Raw genomic sequence first — 17,231 nt, 5'->3', positions numbered from 1 at the left:
AGATTAAGAATGTGAAGGCTTCAAAACTTAGCAACAATGCAGGAAAACCTAATAGCTTGGAAATTTTTCCCTTGGTCAAACCATTTCACGGAATTGAGGCTTTTTGTTTTCCTTTTTTTTTTTTTTTTTAAAGTGTCCTTATGGCTGAGTTTTGTAGAGGTTCATTCTGGTTCAAACCCGTGGAAATGCAAATACTCAGCAGGGGGTCAAATTGGACTGAACTGGTTTGAAGCCCTACCTTATACACAGTGAGGACAAGTGGGAAAAAAATTTTCAAAGCAATTTTCAAACTAAAAGGCTTTCATTAAGATAACAATGCTTTTCTAATAAACTTCTCTTATTACTATGCTGTTTACTAATGAATACAGACAAAGCTTATGTGTAAAAATAATGTATTTTTTATCTTTCATCACTTGAGGTATAGGCGGGGCTAGTAATTGCACCCCAGAAATACAGATATGCTTTTTAAATCGTTAAAGAATATCAGACGGGCTTCATGTCACTTAAGCACTGTGAGAAAACAAGAAAATTACAAAAACACATTGGGAAATGGATACCAGAGTGCAGCCTCTTGTGGCTTCTCTGGATAAGGCCAAAAGCCCTTGGACGGGGACCACTCGGATTCCACTGAACATGTATCATGGAAAGATGCTCAACAACACTGTTTTACTCATCCAGCTGTTTTTTAAGAATTAAATGTCATAGTGCTGCCCACAATCTACACAAGCTGACCAAACACTGGGTGTGCATGACTCCTTCCTGGCTGCAGAAACCCTATCAGGCCCCAGGAGTCTGGGAGAAGCCCTTAGGGAGCTGGGTTTATACTCATGTTTCCACACCACGGGCAAGACAGCCACTGTGGTGGCTGCCAGCCAGGAACCAGCAAAGTCATCCCATGGATTAGGCTGCTGGGGGGTTACATTTGATTGATTCATTCATGAATATTCATTAGTGAATATTCAACAGCCATTCAAGGAGCGCTTCCCAGGTACCTACCCAGTGAGCAAACAGTGAGTCATTCAACACTTGTTGAGCCCCAGACTATGTGCCAGGAAAACAAAGTACTGAGTACCAGTGAACACCACAGATGGAATTACCTAGGTCTTCCCTTCCTTTACCTGCTAGGTATGGCATCTTGGACAAGTTAGTCTGGCTCTAAGCTTCAGCTTTATCACCCATAAAATGGGGATAATGGTAGTGCCTGCTTCATGGCCTTGTTTGGCTTAGCCTGTTGCTGTTACGTGCCATCGAGTCGATTTTCTACCCACAATATCTGGTACAGCATGAGCCCCAATGAATGCCATTTTCTCTGAGAGGTGCTCCCATTACCACCCTCCTCAAACTACCTCAGATCCTTCTTGCTATCTCCCTCTTGGCATCCTATAAGCTCTCCTGTATAGCACTGACCAGTTTCTAATTATACAGTGAAACCTGTGAGAGCTGGAACATGACAGGACAGCCTTGCTGTTCCGAGTTTTTCAAGTTTTGTGCCTTGTCTTGCCCTTCTTATTAGTGGAAAATATTTGAGTTTTCCTTCTCTGACAGGTTTCCATCTTACAGACTCCAGCTCTTGCAGGTTTTACTCTACACTCCAGTTTAATTATGTGATTAACACCCAGAGTAGTAGCACATTACACGTGCTCAATAAGTATCTGTTGAATAAACTAGTAAACTATGTTGAGAAATACATGAAATATAAAGATGGAAGACGCAGAACCAGCCCTCATCAAGGAGTTCCTAACCCAGCACAACAGTTCTCAATTGTAGAAGCACATGAGAATCACCTAGGCAGTAATTCTTTTTAAATCCCTATAGCTAGGAATGGAAACCTTGGTGGCGTAGTGGTTAAGAGCTACAGCTGCTACCGGGTCAGCAGTTCGAATCCACCAGGTGCTCCTTGTAAACCATATGGGGCAGTTCCACTTTGTGCTACAGCGCTGCCATGAGTCAACTCAATGTCAACAGGTTTGGGGGTTTTTTTTTGTATACCTGGGATTGCCTGATTTCTTCTTCTTCCTTTTTTTTTTTTAAGATGACTTCAGTGAACAGTCAAGGTTGAGGATTACTGGTCTAGTGCAAGGAAGACTAGTTGAGACTGGTCAGCAATTACAATACAACGGGGATACACGTTCCACCACAGAAGCACTGTCCTAAAGATGTTCCTGTGATGATGGAAATGTTCTTTATCTGCACTGTCCAATACGGCAGTCACTAGTTACATGTGGCCATTGAGTGCCTGAAGTGTAGCTAGTAGGACTGGGAACTGAATTTTTAATTTAATTAATTAAAATTTAAATAGCCATATATGAGTAGAGGCTCTCACTGGGTAGCACAGACCTAGGAGGAAGCACAGAGGAGAACCCGTACTCTAGGCTGGGGGATTCAAAGCTAACTTAGCCGTGGCTCCCATCCATAAGGGAATACAACTGACTGGAGGAAATGGCAACCAAAGTCTGCATACAGTCCTTGAACACTCCACCTTACACACATTCAGGGGCAACCTCTTCCTCCTGCCACAGTACCCTACAAATTAGGTAGTATTTTATGGTGAGGGAAGTTAAGACTCATGAAGTTCAGTAACTTATTTGACTTTAACAAGTAGTGACAGAGTTAAGATTCATATTACTAGGTTAGGAGCTATACCGCTTGAGCTTTTTTTTAAACTGCTTAATAGTTACGTTGTTGTTGTTAGGTGCTGCTGAGTGGGTTCCGGCCCATAGTGACCCTATGTACAACACAAGACACTGCCCGGTCCTGCACCATCTTCATGATCACTGTTACCCTTGAGCCTACTGTTGGAGCCACTGTGTCAATCCATCTCATCGAGGGTCCTTCCCTTTTTCACTGATCTTCCAGTTTATCAAGCACGATGTCCTTTCATTTTTCCAAATGATAATCAACGCTTCAGTGAACGTGCTTGTATGTACATTTGAAATACACTTTTATTGGTGCATAACATATATACATACAGAAAAGTAGCATTTGATGAGTTATCAAAAAGTTAATATAACCATGTAACCACAAAAAAATAAATAAATAAAAATCAAGAAATAGAACAACAGAACCTCAGAAGCTCCCCTCGCGGCACCTACTAGCTAGGTATTCCACCTGCCTTGCCAAAGAGCTAACAGCTATAAAGGGCCTTGTACATTGTGGGAGTCCATTAAAATGGACCTAAGGGACTAGAGGAATCCCGGCGGCCATGCTCCCCAGACCTTCTGTCGGCACAGGACGGGAGCCATCCCCGAAGACAACTCATCAGACATGAAAGGGACTGGTCAGCGGGTGGGAGAGAGATGCTGATGAAGAGCTAATTATATCAGGTGGACACTTGAGAGTGTGTTGGCAGCTCTTGTCTGGAGGGGGGATGGGAGGATAGAGAGGGAAGCTGGCAAAATTGTCACGAAAGGAGAGACTGAAAGGGCTGACTCAATAGGGGAAGAGCAGGTGGGAGTACGGAGTAAGATGTATGTAAACTTATATGTGACAGACTGATTGGATTTGTAAACGTTCACTTGAAGCTTAATAAAAGTTAATAAAAAAAAAATGGAGCTAAGGGTAGAAGTTATAAATAAGGTATATAATTTAAGCCAAGACTTAAAACAACACTTCGTCAATACATAACTAGACAACTGTCATTTGTCTACAGTAATTAGACATTAGTATTTTATCGGATATAAAGAAATTAGAGTCATCAAGGCATCAGGGTGGGAATGTATTAACAATTAAGATTATATGGAGTGTTTTAAGGCCTAGGCTTTTAAGGAAGATAAGAGACTATTTGATCTCCAGTTTAGTTAGACCAGTGATTGCCAGCTATGATGGTGCGGGAGGGGAGGGCATAAAGTGTCTGAGGGTTGAGTGTTGCCATGTTCTATGTTGCTTTCAGCTCCATAATTTTAAGACGATAAAATTAAAAGCAACTACCACTTATTGAACTCCCGTGATGTGGTAGGCCCTTTATACTTATTAAACCAACCAGTTTCTGTCAAGTTCACTCCGACTCATGGAGGCCTCCTGTCGCACCAGGCCCTTCTTCCAAGGTGCCTCTGGGTAGACTTGAGCCTCCAATCTTTTAGTTAGCGGCCAAGCTCATTAATTAACCAGTTGTACCACTGGCTTATTAAATTCCATCAACAACCCTTTGAGAGAACTACCACTATTCTAGTTTTAAAAGTAAAGTAACTAGTTCAAGGTCACGTTGCTAGTAAGTAGCACAGCAAGGATTCAAACCCACATCTGTCCAACTTCAAAGCTGGTTCTCTTTCCTGATACTCTGCTGCCTTCTCCTCCTGAGTTTTCGGTCATGTTATAGACAGCTGACTTCTTAAAGAACTGACCCTCGGGTAAGGGAGCTGCTACTGCAAGGACAATAACGGAAGATATGAATCAGAGGCCTTAAAACCCATTCATGTTTCCACGCCTCTCCTTCCCTTGGGCAGTGGAGCCTACAATTTTGTGGTTACCAATTGTTTATCTTAATTTAATCTGTTCCTTCCTACTCACTGACAATATATTTTGGTCTCCAAGCAGGACAAGATCCCCAAGTGCTTAACCGAATTACGGGCTGACCAACTACACAAAGGAATTTTAAATACCTCATGGGACTTGTGACAAAATTACCTATAAATCTATTAAGTTTTTAGATGTATAATAAATCCATTGCAAGTAGGAATACAAACAGAAACCTATACACCAATGTTCACCGTGGCACTTACTCACAATAGCAAAAGGTGGAAACAACCTAAAAGTCCATCAACAGATGAATGGATAAACAAAATGTGGTGTATACACAAAATGGAATATTACTCAGCCATAAAGTGAAATGAAGTCTTTATTACATGCTATGACATGGACGAACCTTGAAAATATTAAAAAAAAAATTTTTTTTTTTTTTTTTTATGACATGGATGAACCTTGAAAATACTATGCAGCAGTGAAATCATCACTCACAAAAGGACAAATACTGTATGATCCTGCTTATAGGAGGTAGGTGAATGTACGGAGATTAAAGCTTATTAGTGGGTATCAGGGGTAGAAGGGAGGGAGTGGGGAACTCATTGCCTAGGGGGCACTGTTTCTGTTAATGGCGATGGAATATTCCGGAAAAGGATAATGATGATGGTTGTCCAACATGAAAAAACATAACCCAATGTCACTGAATTGTACGTGTAAAAAATGCTGAATTGGCAAATGTTTTGTTATATATATTTTTATCAGAATTTTTTAAAAAAGAGTAAGTTTTAAAAAATATACTGCAAATAGTATTTTTTTCTCTTTCCTTTGGAAACAGAGGCAGAGAAAAAAGAGGAAACTGAATTTCTTTGATCTATTTACTTTTCCATTTGTATCAAGTACTCCATAAACTTACCATCTAACAAACAACAGAGAAAAATCTGCAGCCATTATTTACAATTCATGTTATCTGTTTTGGTGAGGGCTTACCTTGACCAGAATTATATATTGCTTTTACAGACTTCTTCACTTTCTGTAAGGCTGTTCTATCTTGGTCGAGAGCCTAGAAGAGAAAACAAACAGGAAAAAACATGATGTTAGAAAATCTGGTAAATTGAAAAACGGCATAATGGTATTTGTTTTGTTCTTCTGTACAGCAATCTACCCTATTTATTAATAGTGAAACACTTCAGAGTGGGACTATCCAGAATTTGATGAGTCATACTTTTAGGGTAAGTGCAAAGTCACTCTACGAAAGCAAAAAGCCCCTCAGTGTCAGGGGAAATGGACTACACGGTGGCCAGTCAGTCAGCATGCTAAGGCGTGGATAGGAAAGCAAATGCACGATCCCAAAGAATTCAGAGATGTTTCCATCTCTCAACGAGTTTTCAGCCTAGTAAGGGAGGAAGGCAAACATAAGACAAATGACACAATACCCAGGAAACAAAACACACCGTTTACTGGCATTTTCAGTTAGGAAGAAAACATTTAAGGGGACGTTATAAGTAAGAATGACCAGAAGACGTTTTTCACAACACTTTTAAAATCGAGGATTCCTTTTTAGTGTTAAACATTATGTAACTATAACATAATGGAAGTTGTATTTAAAAAAATCTCTTACTAAAAAGCACAGCCTGGAAAATGCTACCATGATACTGGTAATGCTCTTGAATGATTTCTTAGAAGATGAATCAGTACATCTTGTACATCAATCTACTTGTGCTACAAGGAGCGGGCTTCTAAGGGGGTGCCACGGTTGATTCTTAATCCGGGTGCTGGACACACAATTGTGTTCAGTTTGTGAAAACTCATCTCACCGTACAGTCAGGACATATACTCCTTTCTGTATGTGTATTACACTTCAAAAACAGTTTAAAAAGGAGGAACAAAAGTTGTGCTAGACATACGGTGTATTCAACATATATACAAAGCATGCTGAACCAACTTCTTCAAATCACTTTAAGGCCCTCTCTGCTTCCTCGCGGGTCTGAGGTTCCTGGATGGTGTGTCAAGATTTGGGGGGCATGAGCAGTAACAGTAAAAATAATGAACTTGTATATGTTAAAAAAAAAAACACACAAAAAAACATTAAAGTGCTCCTCCATCCATTATATCATGGAAAACTCAGAGCTTCAGAGGACAACATGGAACTGCACAGAGGTTAAGTACTTCTGTGAAGGTCACCCCAGGGAGTGAAAAAGTATGGAAGTGGTGACTGCAATGGCAGCAGGAACCTCTTGTTCCCCTCCTTTTGGGATATTGGTCTCTCCTGCCACTCTAAACACGTGGCTCAGCTGGAGCTATCATTTTCAATTGGCTCCTGTCCTGTTTAATATCTCCCAGCATCTCATGTACCACCACACTTAAGGAAATACTGTTTTACAAGATAGCTTCAGGGAACAGATAATATTTAAGATTTGTACTTTAAAGAAGGAAGAAAACAAATTTTTTTTTTTTTTTTTTAGTATGAATCATGGTGCTAAGAGGTTTACATGGATTTTCTCCCTTAATTCTCACAAACCCCTATGAAATTAGTGCTATTACTATATGTGTTTTACTGATGAGGGAACAAGAGGCTTAGAAAGGCTGAAATGTCCAGGGTGGCAGAGCAGGAATTGAACCCAGGTCTTTGACAACAGAACCTGACCTCCTGAACATCCAATTCTGCACTGCAATGATATCTGTCATGAATTAAAGCTAAAAGTAGAGCATGCCATCACAGGGAGGACTATCCACCAGTTTTCAGAGAGAAATCTGAGTTAAGAAAATATAAGATGTTTATGCTGCCAGGAGCGTCAGAGGGAAAGAAAGCAATGCATGTTAAGTGCAAACAAGCACTCATGAAAGAGATTTAATCCAACAGCCCTATACTTTGATGACCTGCATTAGCAAGAACATTTAAAAAAATTAATACTAATAATTAAAAAAAAAAAAAAAACCAAACCCACTGCTGTCGAGTCGATTCTGACTCATAGTGACCCTACAGGACAGAGTAGAACTGCCCCAAAGAGCTTCTGAGGAGTGCCTGGGGGGATTTGAACTGCTGACCTCTTGGTTAGCAGCTGTAGCACTTAACCACTACACCGCCAGGGTTTCCAATCCTAATAATAGCTACCATTTATCTTTTGTACACATATTATCACTATGTTTTTTTTTTCCCCCTCAGGAAAACCCCTGGGCTTTAAAGAAGTAAAGTAGCTTGCTACATGTCACATATCATGAGAAGAACCGGCATAAGCTTTTTCAACCATGTTGTAAAAAGCATGTCCATGTTTCCCCTGGCTCTTACCACATCTTAATGATCTTTAATATAGGAAACAAGGTCTGCTTCTGGAACAAGGTAACTTATCAGGTCAGCTTTGGGAAGTAATGACCACATAAAGACAGGTCCTCTCTGAGAAACTAACAAGTGGGCTTTAATGCCCGTGTGCCATTAAGGACTCCAAATGAGCCAAAGGATATTGATTTCAACCATAAGTTTATGACACCATCTATCTGGTTCCCTTTTGGGGGGATAAAGTCTCAGAATTTTATATTAAATGTTTTACCAACTCGTCTATAAACTAACAGGATGTGAAGTCCAAGTACTTACTTTTAAAGGTTATTAAAAACATTCCCACTGAACAGCTACAGTCACAGTTAAGTGTGGATGACACTTCTTTTTATGCACTCTAGTGTCTGGCCATTGGCAAAAAAAAGCCAAGTAAAACACATGTTTTTTTAAATAACTTTTATTGTGCTTTAAGTGAAAGTTTACAAATCAAGTCAGTCTCTAACACTAAAACCCATATACACCTTTCTACACACTCCCAATTACTCTCCCCTTAATGAGACAGCCCGCTCTCTCCCTCCACTCTCTCCTTCCGTGTCCGTTTCGTCAGCTTCTAACCCCCTCCACCCTCTCATCTCCCCTCCAGGCAGGAGATGCCAACTTAGTCTCAAGTGTCTACCTGATCCAAAAAGCCCACTCCTTACCAGCATTCCTCTACAACCCATTGTCCAGTCCAATCCATGTCTGAAGAGTTGGCTTCGAGAACGGTTCCTGTCCTGGGTCAACAGAAGGTCTGGGGGCCATGACCACCAGGGTCCTTCTAGTCTCAGTCAGACCATTAAGTCTGGTCTTACGAGAATTTGGGGTCTGCATCCTACTGCTCTCCTGCTCCCTCAGGGGTTCTCTGTTGTGTTCCCTGTCAGGGCTGTCATCGGTTGTAGCCGGGCACAATCTAGTTCTTCTGGTCTCAGGATGATGTAGTCTCTGGTTCATGGGCCCTTTCTGTTTCTTGGGCTTGTAATTGCCTTGTGTCCTTGGTGTTCTTCATTCTCCTTTGATCCAGGTGGGTTGAGACCAACTGATGCATCTTAGATGGCCGCTTGCTAGCGTTTAAGACCCCAGACACCACTCTTCAAAGTGGGATGCACACAGAATGTTTTCTTAATAGATTTTATTATGCCAGTTGACTTAGATGTCCCCTGAAACCATGATCCCCAGACCCCTGCCCCTGCTACGCTGGCCTTCAAAGCATTCAGTTTATTCAGGAAACTTCTTTGCTTTTGGTTTAGTCCAATTGTGCTGACCTCCCCTGTATTGCATGCTGTCTTTCCCTTCATCTAAAGTAACTCTTACCTACTATCTAACTAGTAAATGCCCCCTCCCCCCTCCGTAACCACGAAAGAATGTTTTCTTCTCAGTTTAAACTATTTCTTAAGTTCTTATAATAGTGGTCTTATACAGTATTTGTCCTTTTGCAACTGACTAATTTCACTTGGGAAATGCCCTCCAGGTTCCTCCACGTTATGAAATGTTTCACAGATTCCTTGCTGTTCTTTATTGATGCGTAGTATTCCATTGTGTGAATATACCATAATTTATTTATCCGTTCATCTCTTGATGGGCACCTTGGTTGCTTCCAAGTTTTTGCTATTGTAAACAGTGCTGCAATGAACATGGGTGTGCATATATCCATTTCTTGTAAAGGCTCTTATTTCTCTAGGATATATTCCAAGGAGTGGGATTGCTGAATCCTATGGTAGTTCTATTTCTAGCCTTTTAAGAAAGCACCTAATCGATTTCCAAAGTGATTGTACCATTTTACATTCCCGCCAGCAGTGTAGAAGTGATCCGATCTCTCCACAGCCTCTCCAACATTTATTATTTTGTTTTTTGGATTAATGCCAGCCTTGTTGGAATGAGATGAAATCTTATTGTAGTTTTGATCTGCATTTTGCTAATGGCTAATGATCGTGAACATTTCCTCATATACCTCTTAGCTACCCGAATGTCTTCTTTAGTGAAATGTCTATTCATATCTTTTACCCATTTTTTAATGGGGTTATTTATCTTTTTGTAGTTGAGTTTTTGCAGTATCAAGTAGATTTTAGAGATCCAGCCCTGATCAGAAATGTCATAGCTAAAAACTTTTTCCCAGTCTGTAGGTAGTCTTTTTACTCTTTTGGTGAAGTCTTTGGATGAGCATAGGTGTTTCATTTTTAGGAGCTCCCAGTTATCTAGTTTTTTTTCTATATTCTTTATAATGTTTTCTATACTGTTTATGCCATGTATTAGGGCTCCTAACGTTGTCCCTATTTTTTCTTCCATGATATTTATCCTTTTAGATTTTATATTTAGGTCTTTGATCCATTTTGAATTAGTTTTTGTGCATGGAGTGAGGTATGGGTCTTGTTTCATTTTTTTTGCGTATGGATATCCAGTTATGCCAGCACCATTTGTTAAAAAGACTGTCTCTTCCCCATTTAACTGTTTTGAGTTCTTTGTCAAATATCAACTGCTCATGGGTGGATAGATTTATGTCTGGATTCTCAACTCGGTTCCATTGGTCCATGTATCTGTTGTTGTACCAGTACCAGGCTGTTTTGACTACTGTGGCGGTATAATAGGTTCTAAAATCAGGTAGTGTAAGGCCTCCCACTTTGTTCTTCTTTTCCAGTAATCCCTCATTTATCCGGGGCCTCTTTCCCTTCCATAAGAAGTTGGTTATTTGTTTCTCCATCTCCTTAAAGAATGTCCTTGGGATTTTGATCGGAATTGCATTAAATGTATAGATCGCTTTTGGTAGAACAGACATTTTTATAATGTTGTGTTCCTATCCACGAGCAAGGTCTGTTCTTCCACATGTGTAAGTCTCTTTTGGTTTCTTGCAAAATTGTACTATAGTTTTCTTTGTATAAGTCTTTTACATCTCTGTAAGATTTATTCCTAAGTATTTTATCTTCTTGGGGGCTACTGTAAATGGCATTGATTTGGTGATTTCTCTTCGATGTTCTTTTTGTTGGTGTAGAGGAATCCAACTGATTTTTGTATGTTTATCTTGTATCCCAATACTCTGCTGAACTCTTCTATTAGTTTCAGTAGTTTTCTGGAGGATTCCTTGGGGTTTTCTGTGTATAGCATCATGTCATCTGCAAATAGAGATACTTTCACTTCTTCCTTGCCAATCTGGATGCCCTTTATTTCTTTATCTAGCCTAATTGCTCTGGCTAGGACTTCCAGCACAATGTAAAACCCATTTTTGAGAACCCCGTGTTCAAGGGAGCTGGGGAATGCTGTTGTTGAATCAAACAAGGTTCCTTCAAGAAGTAACAGGTCTAAATGTGCTACAAAGTGCCATTCCTTCAAATGCCAGACAAACAACACCTGCAGTGACATCCTTTTGAAATGTCACACCTGTAAAATTCAATAAGGGCTAAGAGAAAACTGGCAGATTTGAATGAGTTATAAAATTACAATCCATTAAAAGTATGTTAAAGTATATCAAAACATGTACCTGCATTTCTAAGTATGTATCAGAAACTGAGAAACTCAAGAGTGAATTTGTGTGTAAGTGTGAGAGAGAGAATAAACAAAAAAAGAATATAGAATATACCTATCTCTATAATACATTTTTTTTTTTTTTATAATACATTACCCATCTAAAATTTTGCAATACAACAACATTTTCTACCTCACTCAAGAACAGGCAGCTAATCTAGACGAGTACTTCCAACTCTGACACAGAGACTTTTTACTTTTATTTCAGACAGAGTCCTAACAAGCTTGGTCATCTGAATCCTAGGCATAGAGAAGACACTGCCGGAAAAACCATATTGGCAGAAGCATCGTGTGAGAGTGAGCAAACAGAAAGATGCAGAAAAAATATAGACATAAGAATGGAAAATTTCTTGAGAGTCTGGGGCGACTCAAGAGTGAGACATGGAATCGTTTATACCTCCAGGCCAAGTGGTATCCCTCGGTCACAGTGGAGTGTAACAGATGTTCTCAGAGATGCATGTGAACCTGACCATGCTTGTTCCTGGCTGAGGGCATCTGTACGTACTGCTCCCTCTGCCTGGAACTCTCTTCCCCAAACTTCAGCGGCTGGCTCTTTTTTATTGCCCAGGCCCAGATTAAAAGCCCCTTCCTCAGAACAACCCTCTCAGGTCACCGTAAGGTAGCACACACGCCCTCCCTCACCCCCGTTCACCTGTTTTTCCCACAGCATCGTTGTTGTTGTTAATGGCCACTGAATTGGCCCTCAACTCATGGTGACCTCATGTATAACGGAAGGATATGTTGCCCGGTCCTGGACCATCTCCACAATCAGATGTAGGCAGAACCACTGTGGTCCTTAGGATTTTCTACCACACCCTGCAACGATCCTGTTCACGGTTTGTTTGCTTTTATGGTATAGAATTAAAGCTCTAGGAAGGCAGGGACCTTGTGTAACACATTCACGGATGAATTCCCAGTTTCTAGCAGATATTAGATGCTCGAAAATGTTTATAAAAGCAATAAATGACTATTAAATGAATGAACTCCTCGGTATGCTCAGCTTCACAAACCTGGAAAGTACGCAACCTAAGTCTCATCTTTAGAATGGCTGTGTAAAAGTCAGTTTGGGATTCAGGAAACAGGGCCTTGTATGATTCTTCTAAATAGTCAAAATTTAAATGTATGTATATGTTAAAAATTACATACGCATATTTTGCATATGTTAGCAGAAGGGACCAGTTCCTGGAGAAGGATAGCATGCTTGGAAGAAGTCAGAGAAAAAGAGGAAGACCTTCAAGGAGACTAACTGACAACAGTGGCTGCAACCATGGGCTCAAGCATAATGACAATCGTGAGGATGGCACAGGATGGGGCAGTGTGTTGTTCTGTTGGACATGAGGTTGCTATGAGTTGGAGCCAACTCGGCAGCACTTGACGACATATGTCATGTGTATAAACAGTCACATATGCTATCACAGATATGACCATGCAGTGCTGAGAATAAGACAGAACTTTAACATTCTAAGTGAGTTCTGCACCTTAAAATAGTTATTCTCTCAACTTTCTTTTAAAACATTTCATTGGAATATCATACACTTACGTTAGATAAGAAATGGCAACACTATTGTCACTGCTCATTAAGAGTTTCTACTTTAGGAATTACTTTCTAAATTTATGGCATCTTCTTTTGAATATACTCAAGTGGAGAAGACTGCTCTTAGTTTGGGTGGATGTGATTACTGGAAATAAGCACAAATCTTTGGAACCAAATCTGATGATATACTAATAGATAGGAAACAGTGGGCGACGATAAATAGCATGAAACTTCTCAGAGAGATCCTGCAGTAGACAGGTAACACCTACCTTCCAGGGATGCACTGGGCATTAAATGTATTAATGTGCCTACAAGCTGCAAGCACAGGACCTTGCACAGAACAAGTGTTCAAAACTTGCTGGCTACCATTACCTTCACCTCTGAAGGGGCTCTAGGAGAGAAATTCCTGAAATACTTAAAAGCGGTGACAGGAAAACATCTCTCAAATAAGTACTCCCATTACCAATGCTAGTAGCTGGGTGGTGCGAACTGTTAAGCGCTGGACTACTAGCCTGAAGGCTGGCCGTCTGAACCCACCCAGTGGCACCACGGAAGAAAAGGTCTGGCGATCTGCCTCCAAGCAGTCACAGCCTTGAAAACCCTCTGAAACAGTAGTTCTGCTCTGCACATGTGGGGCTGCCATGAGTCGGAATCCACTCGGCTCCAACTAACAACAACATTACCAAAGTGGTTTCTACAAAGAAGGGAAATTTTATTCACGCGGAAAGAAAAAGAAGTGTTTCCATTCTGTTACTTTACAGTCACACTTCGCAGAGGGAATCTCAAAAATGCATTTACTATACGCATTTGTCCCATAATCACCACAAAACAAATGTTTCTCTTACAAGTGTTATTCCTTTAACAAGGAAAGGAAGGGGAGACTATTACGGCCTAATTTTGGTTCAGGCTCTGGTTGCTTCAGCCTTAAGCTTGTAGAGCAAGTGTGCTACCCTGGAGGTGGCGGGGCGGAGGGGGAGACTGGGGGTGGATGAGTTGGGGACCCAGGAGAGGTCAGGCACCTGATGAACCATGTATAAAGTCTCTGAGGGTGAACGGTGACATACGCTCTCCTTCAGCCCCACGGCCCAATTATCCACTGTAAGGTCCCACATGCTAGAATGTGTAAGTGCGTAATTGTAAAGGCAAAGTGATAACGAAGAGAGTTGTGAACAAAGGTGACGGAAGAAATGATGACAAAGAAAAATGCCCATGACTTTGAAAAAAGGGGAAGAGCAAGACAGACCACTCAAGTGAGGATCCTTAGACGAGGGTGTTTACAGCAGCCATTCACTTATTCATCTAATAACTGGGCCTGGCACATAATGAACACTCTGTGCCGGCACTTCCACAGGCACTGGCCGAAGCGTCAAAACTAAGCACTGCATCTGCCTCTGCTTACCCAGACATGTGCCCCCTTACTTCTTCTACTTGCCACAGCAGAACAAAAAGGTCCTTGCTAGAATAAATAGGAAGCTTGGTACAGCTTTTGATAAGACTGATGAGGGAAGTCATTCATAAAATATGAATTCTTGCTAGCCTGGGGCTGTGTCTGCATGTCTCACTTCATTCCACTCTTTCCCTTCTTATATCGTCTAGATGTTCAGGTACCTGTGTCTCTTCCTTTACTCGACGAACTAAAAGGCATGTAAGAATAATATCCAGAATAATTCCTTTCTTCACATAGAAGGTGTTCAGAAAGAATTGCTGAATTAAATGAAATGATATTAAAAAAAAGAGAAAAAGGAAGACAAGAAGGATGAATGACTTGTGGTATTTTAAACCACTGTTCTTAAAATAAAATCTAGGTCCTCATCCTCTCCTGCCTACAAGGCTCTGTGTGATGCACCCTGCCACCCTCTGACCTCCTCTGCCCCCACACTCTCCACCACCCATGACATTCTAGCCACGCTTGCATTCTTCCTGAACCCATCAAGCTGGTTCCCACCCAAAAGCCTTTATGACTACTGGTCTCTCTAGTGAAATCCTTTTATCAAAACTCTCTTCCCTTAGATCTAAAGGGGCCTGGCTTGTTTCTTCTTTTTTTTTTCCACACTCAGCAACAACGTCCTTTCCTTGAAGGGCCTTTCTGACCACTTGACTCCCAGCCACTTTCGACTCATTATCCCACTTTACTAGGCTTACCTTACAGCACTTAACATTCTCTGAAATGAGCTTATTTGGCATGTTCCTAGTTCACAGTTTGTCTTTCCCACTAGATTGTAACCTGTCAGGGAAGGAAGTATCCGGCTTGTTCAATGCTATATCACCAACATCGAAAACAGAGGCTGGCACGCAAAGAAAGAGCTCAGTAAAAATATCTGTTCAGTCCGTTTTAAAGAGCGTGTTAGCTGACGAGCTACCTGGAGGGCTGAATCATCAAGGCTGTCATGCAGACCATACTTCTATGACCTTCTGATCCAGAATAAATGCCTCACCTGTAACATGGTACCTGGCGTGGTGCAGTACTCAGCAAAATATGACAGAACGGAAAAGCAAACAAATGGATAATGAAACAATGACTGCTGCTTTCATTTCTATGTGTGACATTGGAGGACCTGCAGGTGGTTTTAGGAAAAGCTGTGGCCTGAGAACATGATGTGGATATGACCCCCCTCACCCTTCCTACTAATAAAGAGATGGTCCCAGAACTGCTTGACTGCTCAAGACCTAAGCAAGACTGCCCATTCCCTGGGTCCCTGGGGGAGTCCAAAGCGACCATGTGGGTACTGTGAATCTTGTCAAACCCTACCTGAGAGGGTAAAGGCAGTGGTCACAGATGAAATTAAAACACAACTATGGTGCAAACCCTGGTGGTGTAGTGGCTAAGTGCTATGGCTGCTAACCAAAAGGTCAGCAGTTCGAATCCAGATGCTTCTTGGAAACCCTATGGAGCAGTTCTACTCTGCCCTATAGGGTCGTTATGAGTTGGAATCAACTTGATGGCAATGGGTATGGTGCAAACAGTTAACATGCTCTGCTGCCAACCTAAAGGCTGCAGGGTTGAGTCTAACCGGATGTGCCTTGGAACAAAGGCCAGGTGATATACTTCATAAAAACCAGCCACTGAAAGGCCTACGGAACACTGTTCTACTCTGACACATGTAGGGTTGGCCATGAGTTGGGATCAACTTGACGGTAACTGTTAGTCTGCAAATAATTACCATAATCATTTTCCACACTAGAATTATCGCTCCCTGTAGTCATTCACCCAAGGAAGATGAAGCAATTTAAGTTCCACAGAGTTCGAGAGAGAACAGAAAGACAGGGAAAGGGAGGACAAGGAAATGCAAGCCAACACTGAGGGAGCCAACACCGAGGGAGCGCCTGCTCTGTGCCACCCTCAGTTCCTCAAACCACGGGGCTGTGAGGTTCGTAGCGATCTGTCTTACACTCTTTCTGGAACAAGCAAGGAAGAAATGGAGGAAAGCAAGCAGATATGACCTAAGTCAAGGAAGAAAGCAGCTGACAAAGCTGGAAGCCCATTATCGGTCTGAGGAGGTAAAGAGTGGGGCGCTGGGTGCCATCCTGGGTGACAGCTACTCAACAACGGAGTTACAGCAGGGTTTGCTCAGGAAGGAGCAGCAAACAACACTTGCAAATAGAGGAAGAGGAAAGCAGCAAGAGCAGCATATGTGAAAGGAGAGGTAAAGATGTTATCTACTTGCTAGTTTCAAGATTAATATGAGTTGAATAAACACTGCTACACAAGGGGAAATGATGAATCTAAAAGAAAATTTGATTTGCATAACCCAGTCAAAAAATGGAAAGTTGCGATGTCATCCAAATAAAGGTTAAAAGCGGTTTATCTGTACATTTAGACTATGAAAAGTGACCTTAAGATTCAGATTCTCCTGCATTCATACAGATTTCAATCAGAAACATTTATGGGTGCTTACCAAAGGGTCGGCAGTTCGGATCCTCCAGGCGCTCCTTGGAAACTCTATGGGGTAGTTCTACTCTGTCCTATAGGGTCGCTATGAGTCAGAATCGACTCGATGGCACTGGGTTTTTTTTTTTTTGGTTACTGTACATAGGGTCGCTTTGAGTCGGAATCGACTCATCAGCAGTAGGTTTGGTTTGTTTTTTTGGTACATATAAGGAGCCCTGGTGGCCCAACCACTAAGCACTCGGCTGCTAACCAAAAGGTTGGGCAGTTCAAACTTACGAGCCGTTCCGCAGGAAAAAAGACCTGGCGATCTGCTCCTGTAAAGATTATAGCCCAGGAAACCCTACGGGGCAGTTCTACTCTGTCACATGGGGTCACTATGAGTTGGAACTGACACCACGGCACAAAACAACAACTGTAAATAGAGGTGAATGGTTGCATGGGGTAGGATCTGACCCATTGAGAGCAAAGGTATAAAAAAAAAAAAAAGGTATACAGATGCTAAAATAAGGGTTTGGGCCCCCACCCCA

The 17,231-nt window shown here is 41.5% G+C and overlaps 1 protein-coding gene across 2 annotated transcripts in view; it reads right to left on the bottom strand.

The window, feature by feature from the left end:
- Positions 1-17,231, bottom strand: part of ASAP1 (ArfGAP with SH3 domain, ankyrin repeat and PH domain 1) — a 362,131-nt gene that overhangs the window by 144,759 nt on the left and 200,141 nt on the right. For both annotated transcript variants that reach the window (XM_049853747.1, XM_049853748.1), the window contains exon 4: positions 5,446-5,518. In XM_049853747.1, coding sequence (XP_049709704.1) covers positions 5,446-5,518 — 73 coding nt within the window. The remainder of the gene's footprint in view (positions 1-5,445; positions 5,519-17,231) is intronic.

This window comes from Elephas maximus, chromosome 15 (assembly GCF_024166365.1).
Source record: "Elephas maximus indicus isolate mEleMax1 chromosome 15, mEleMax1 primary haplotype, whole genome shotgun sequence".
Lineage (NCBI taxonomy): Eukaryota > Metazoa > Chordata > Mammalia > Proboscidea > Elephantidae > Elephas > Elephas maximus.
Note: the sequence above shows the minus strand (reverse complement) of the source record. Positions and strands in the feature narration are given on the sequence as shown.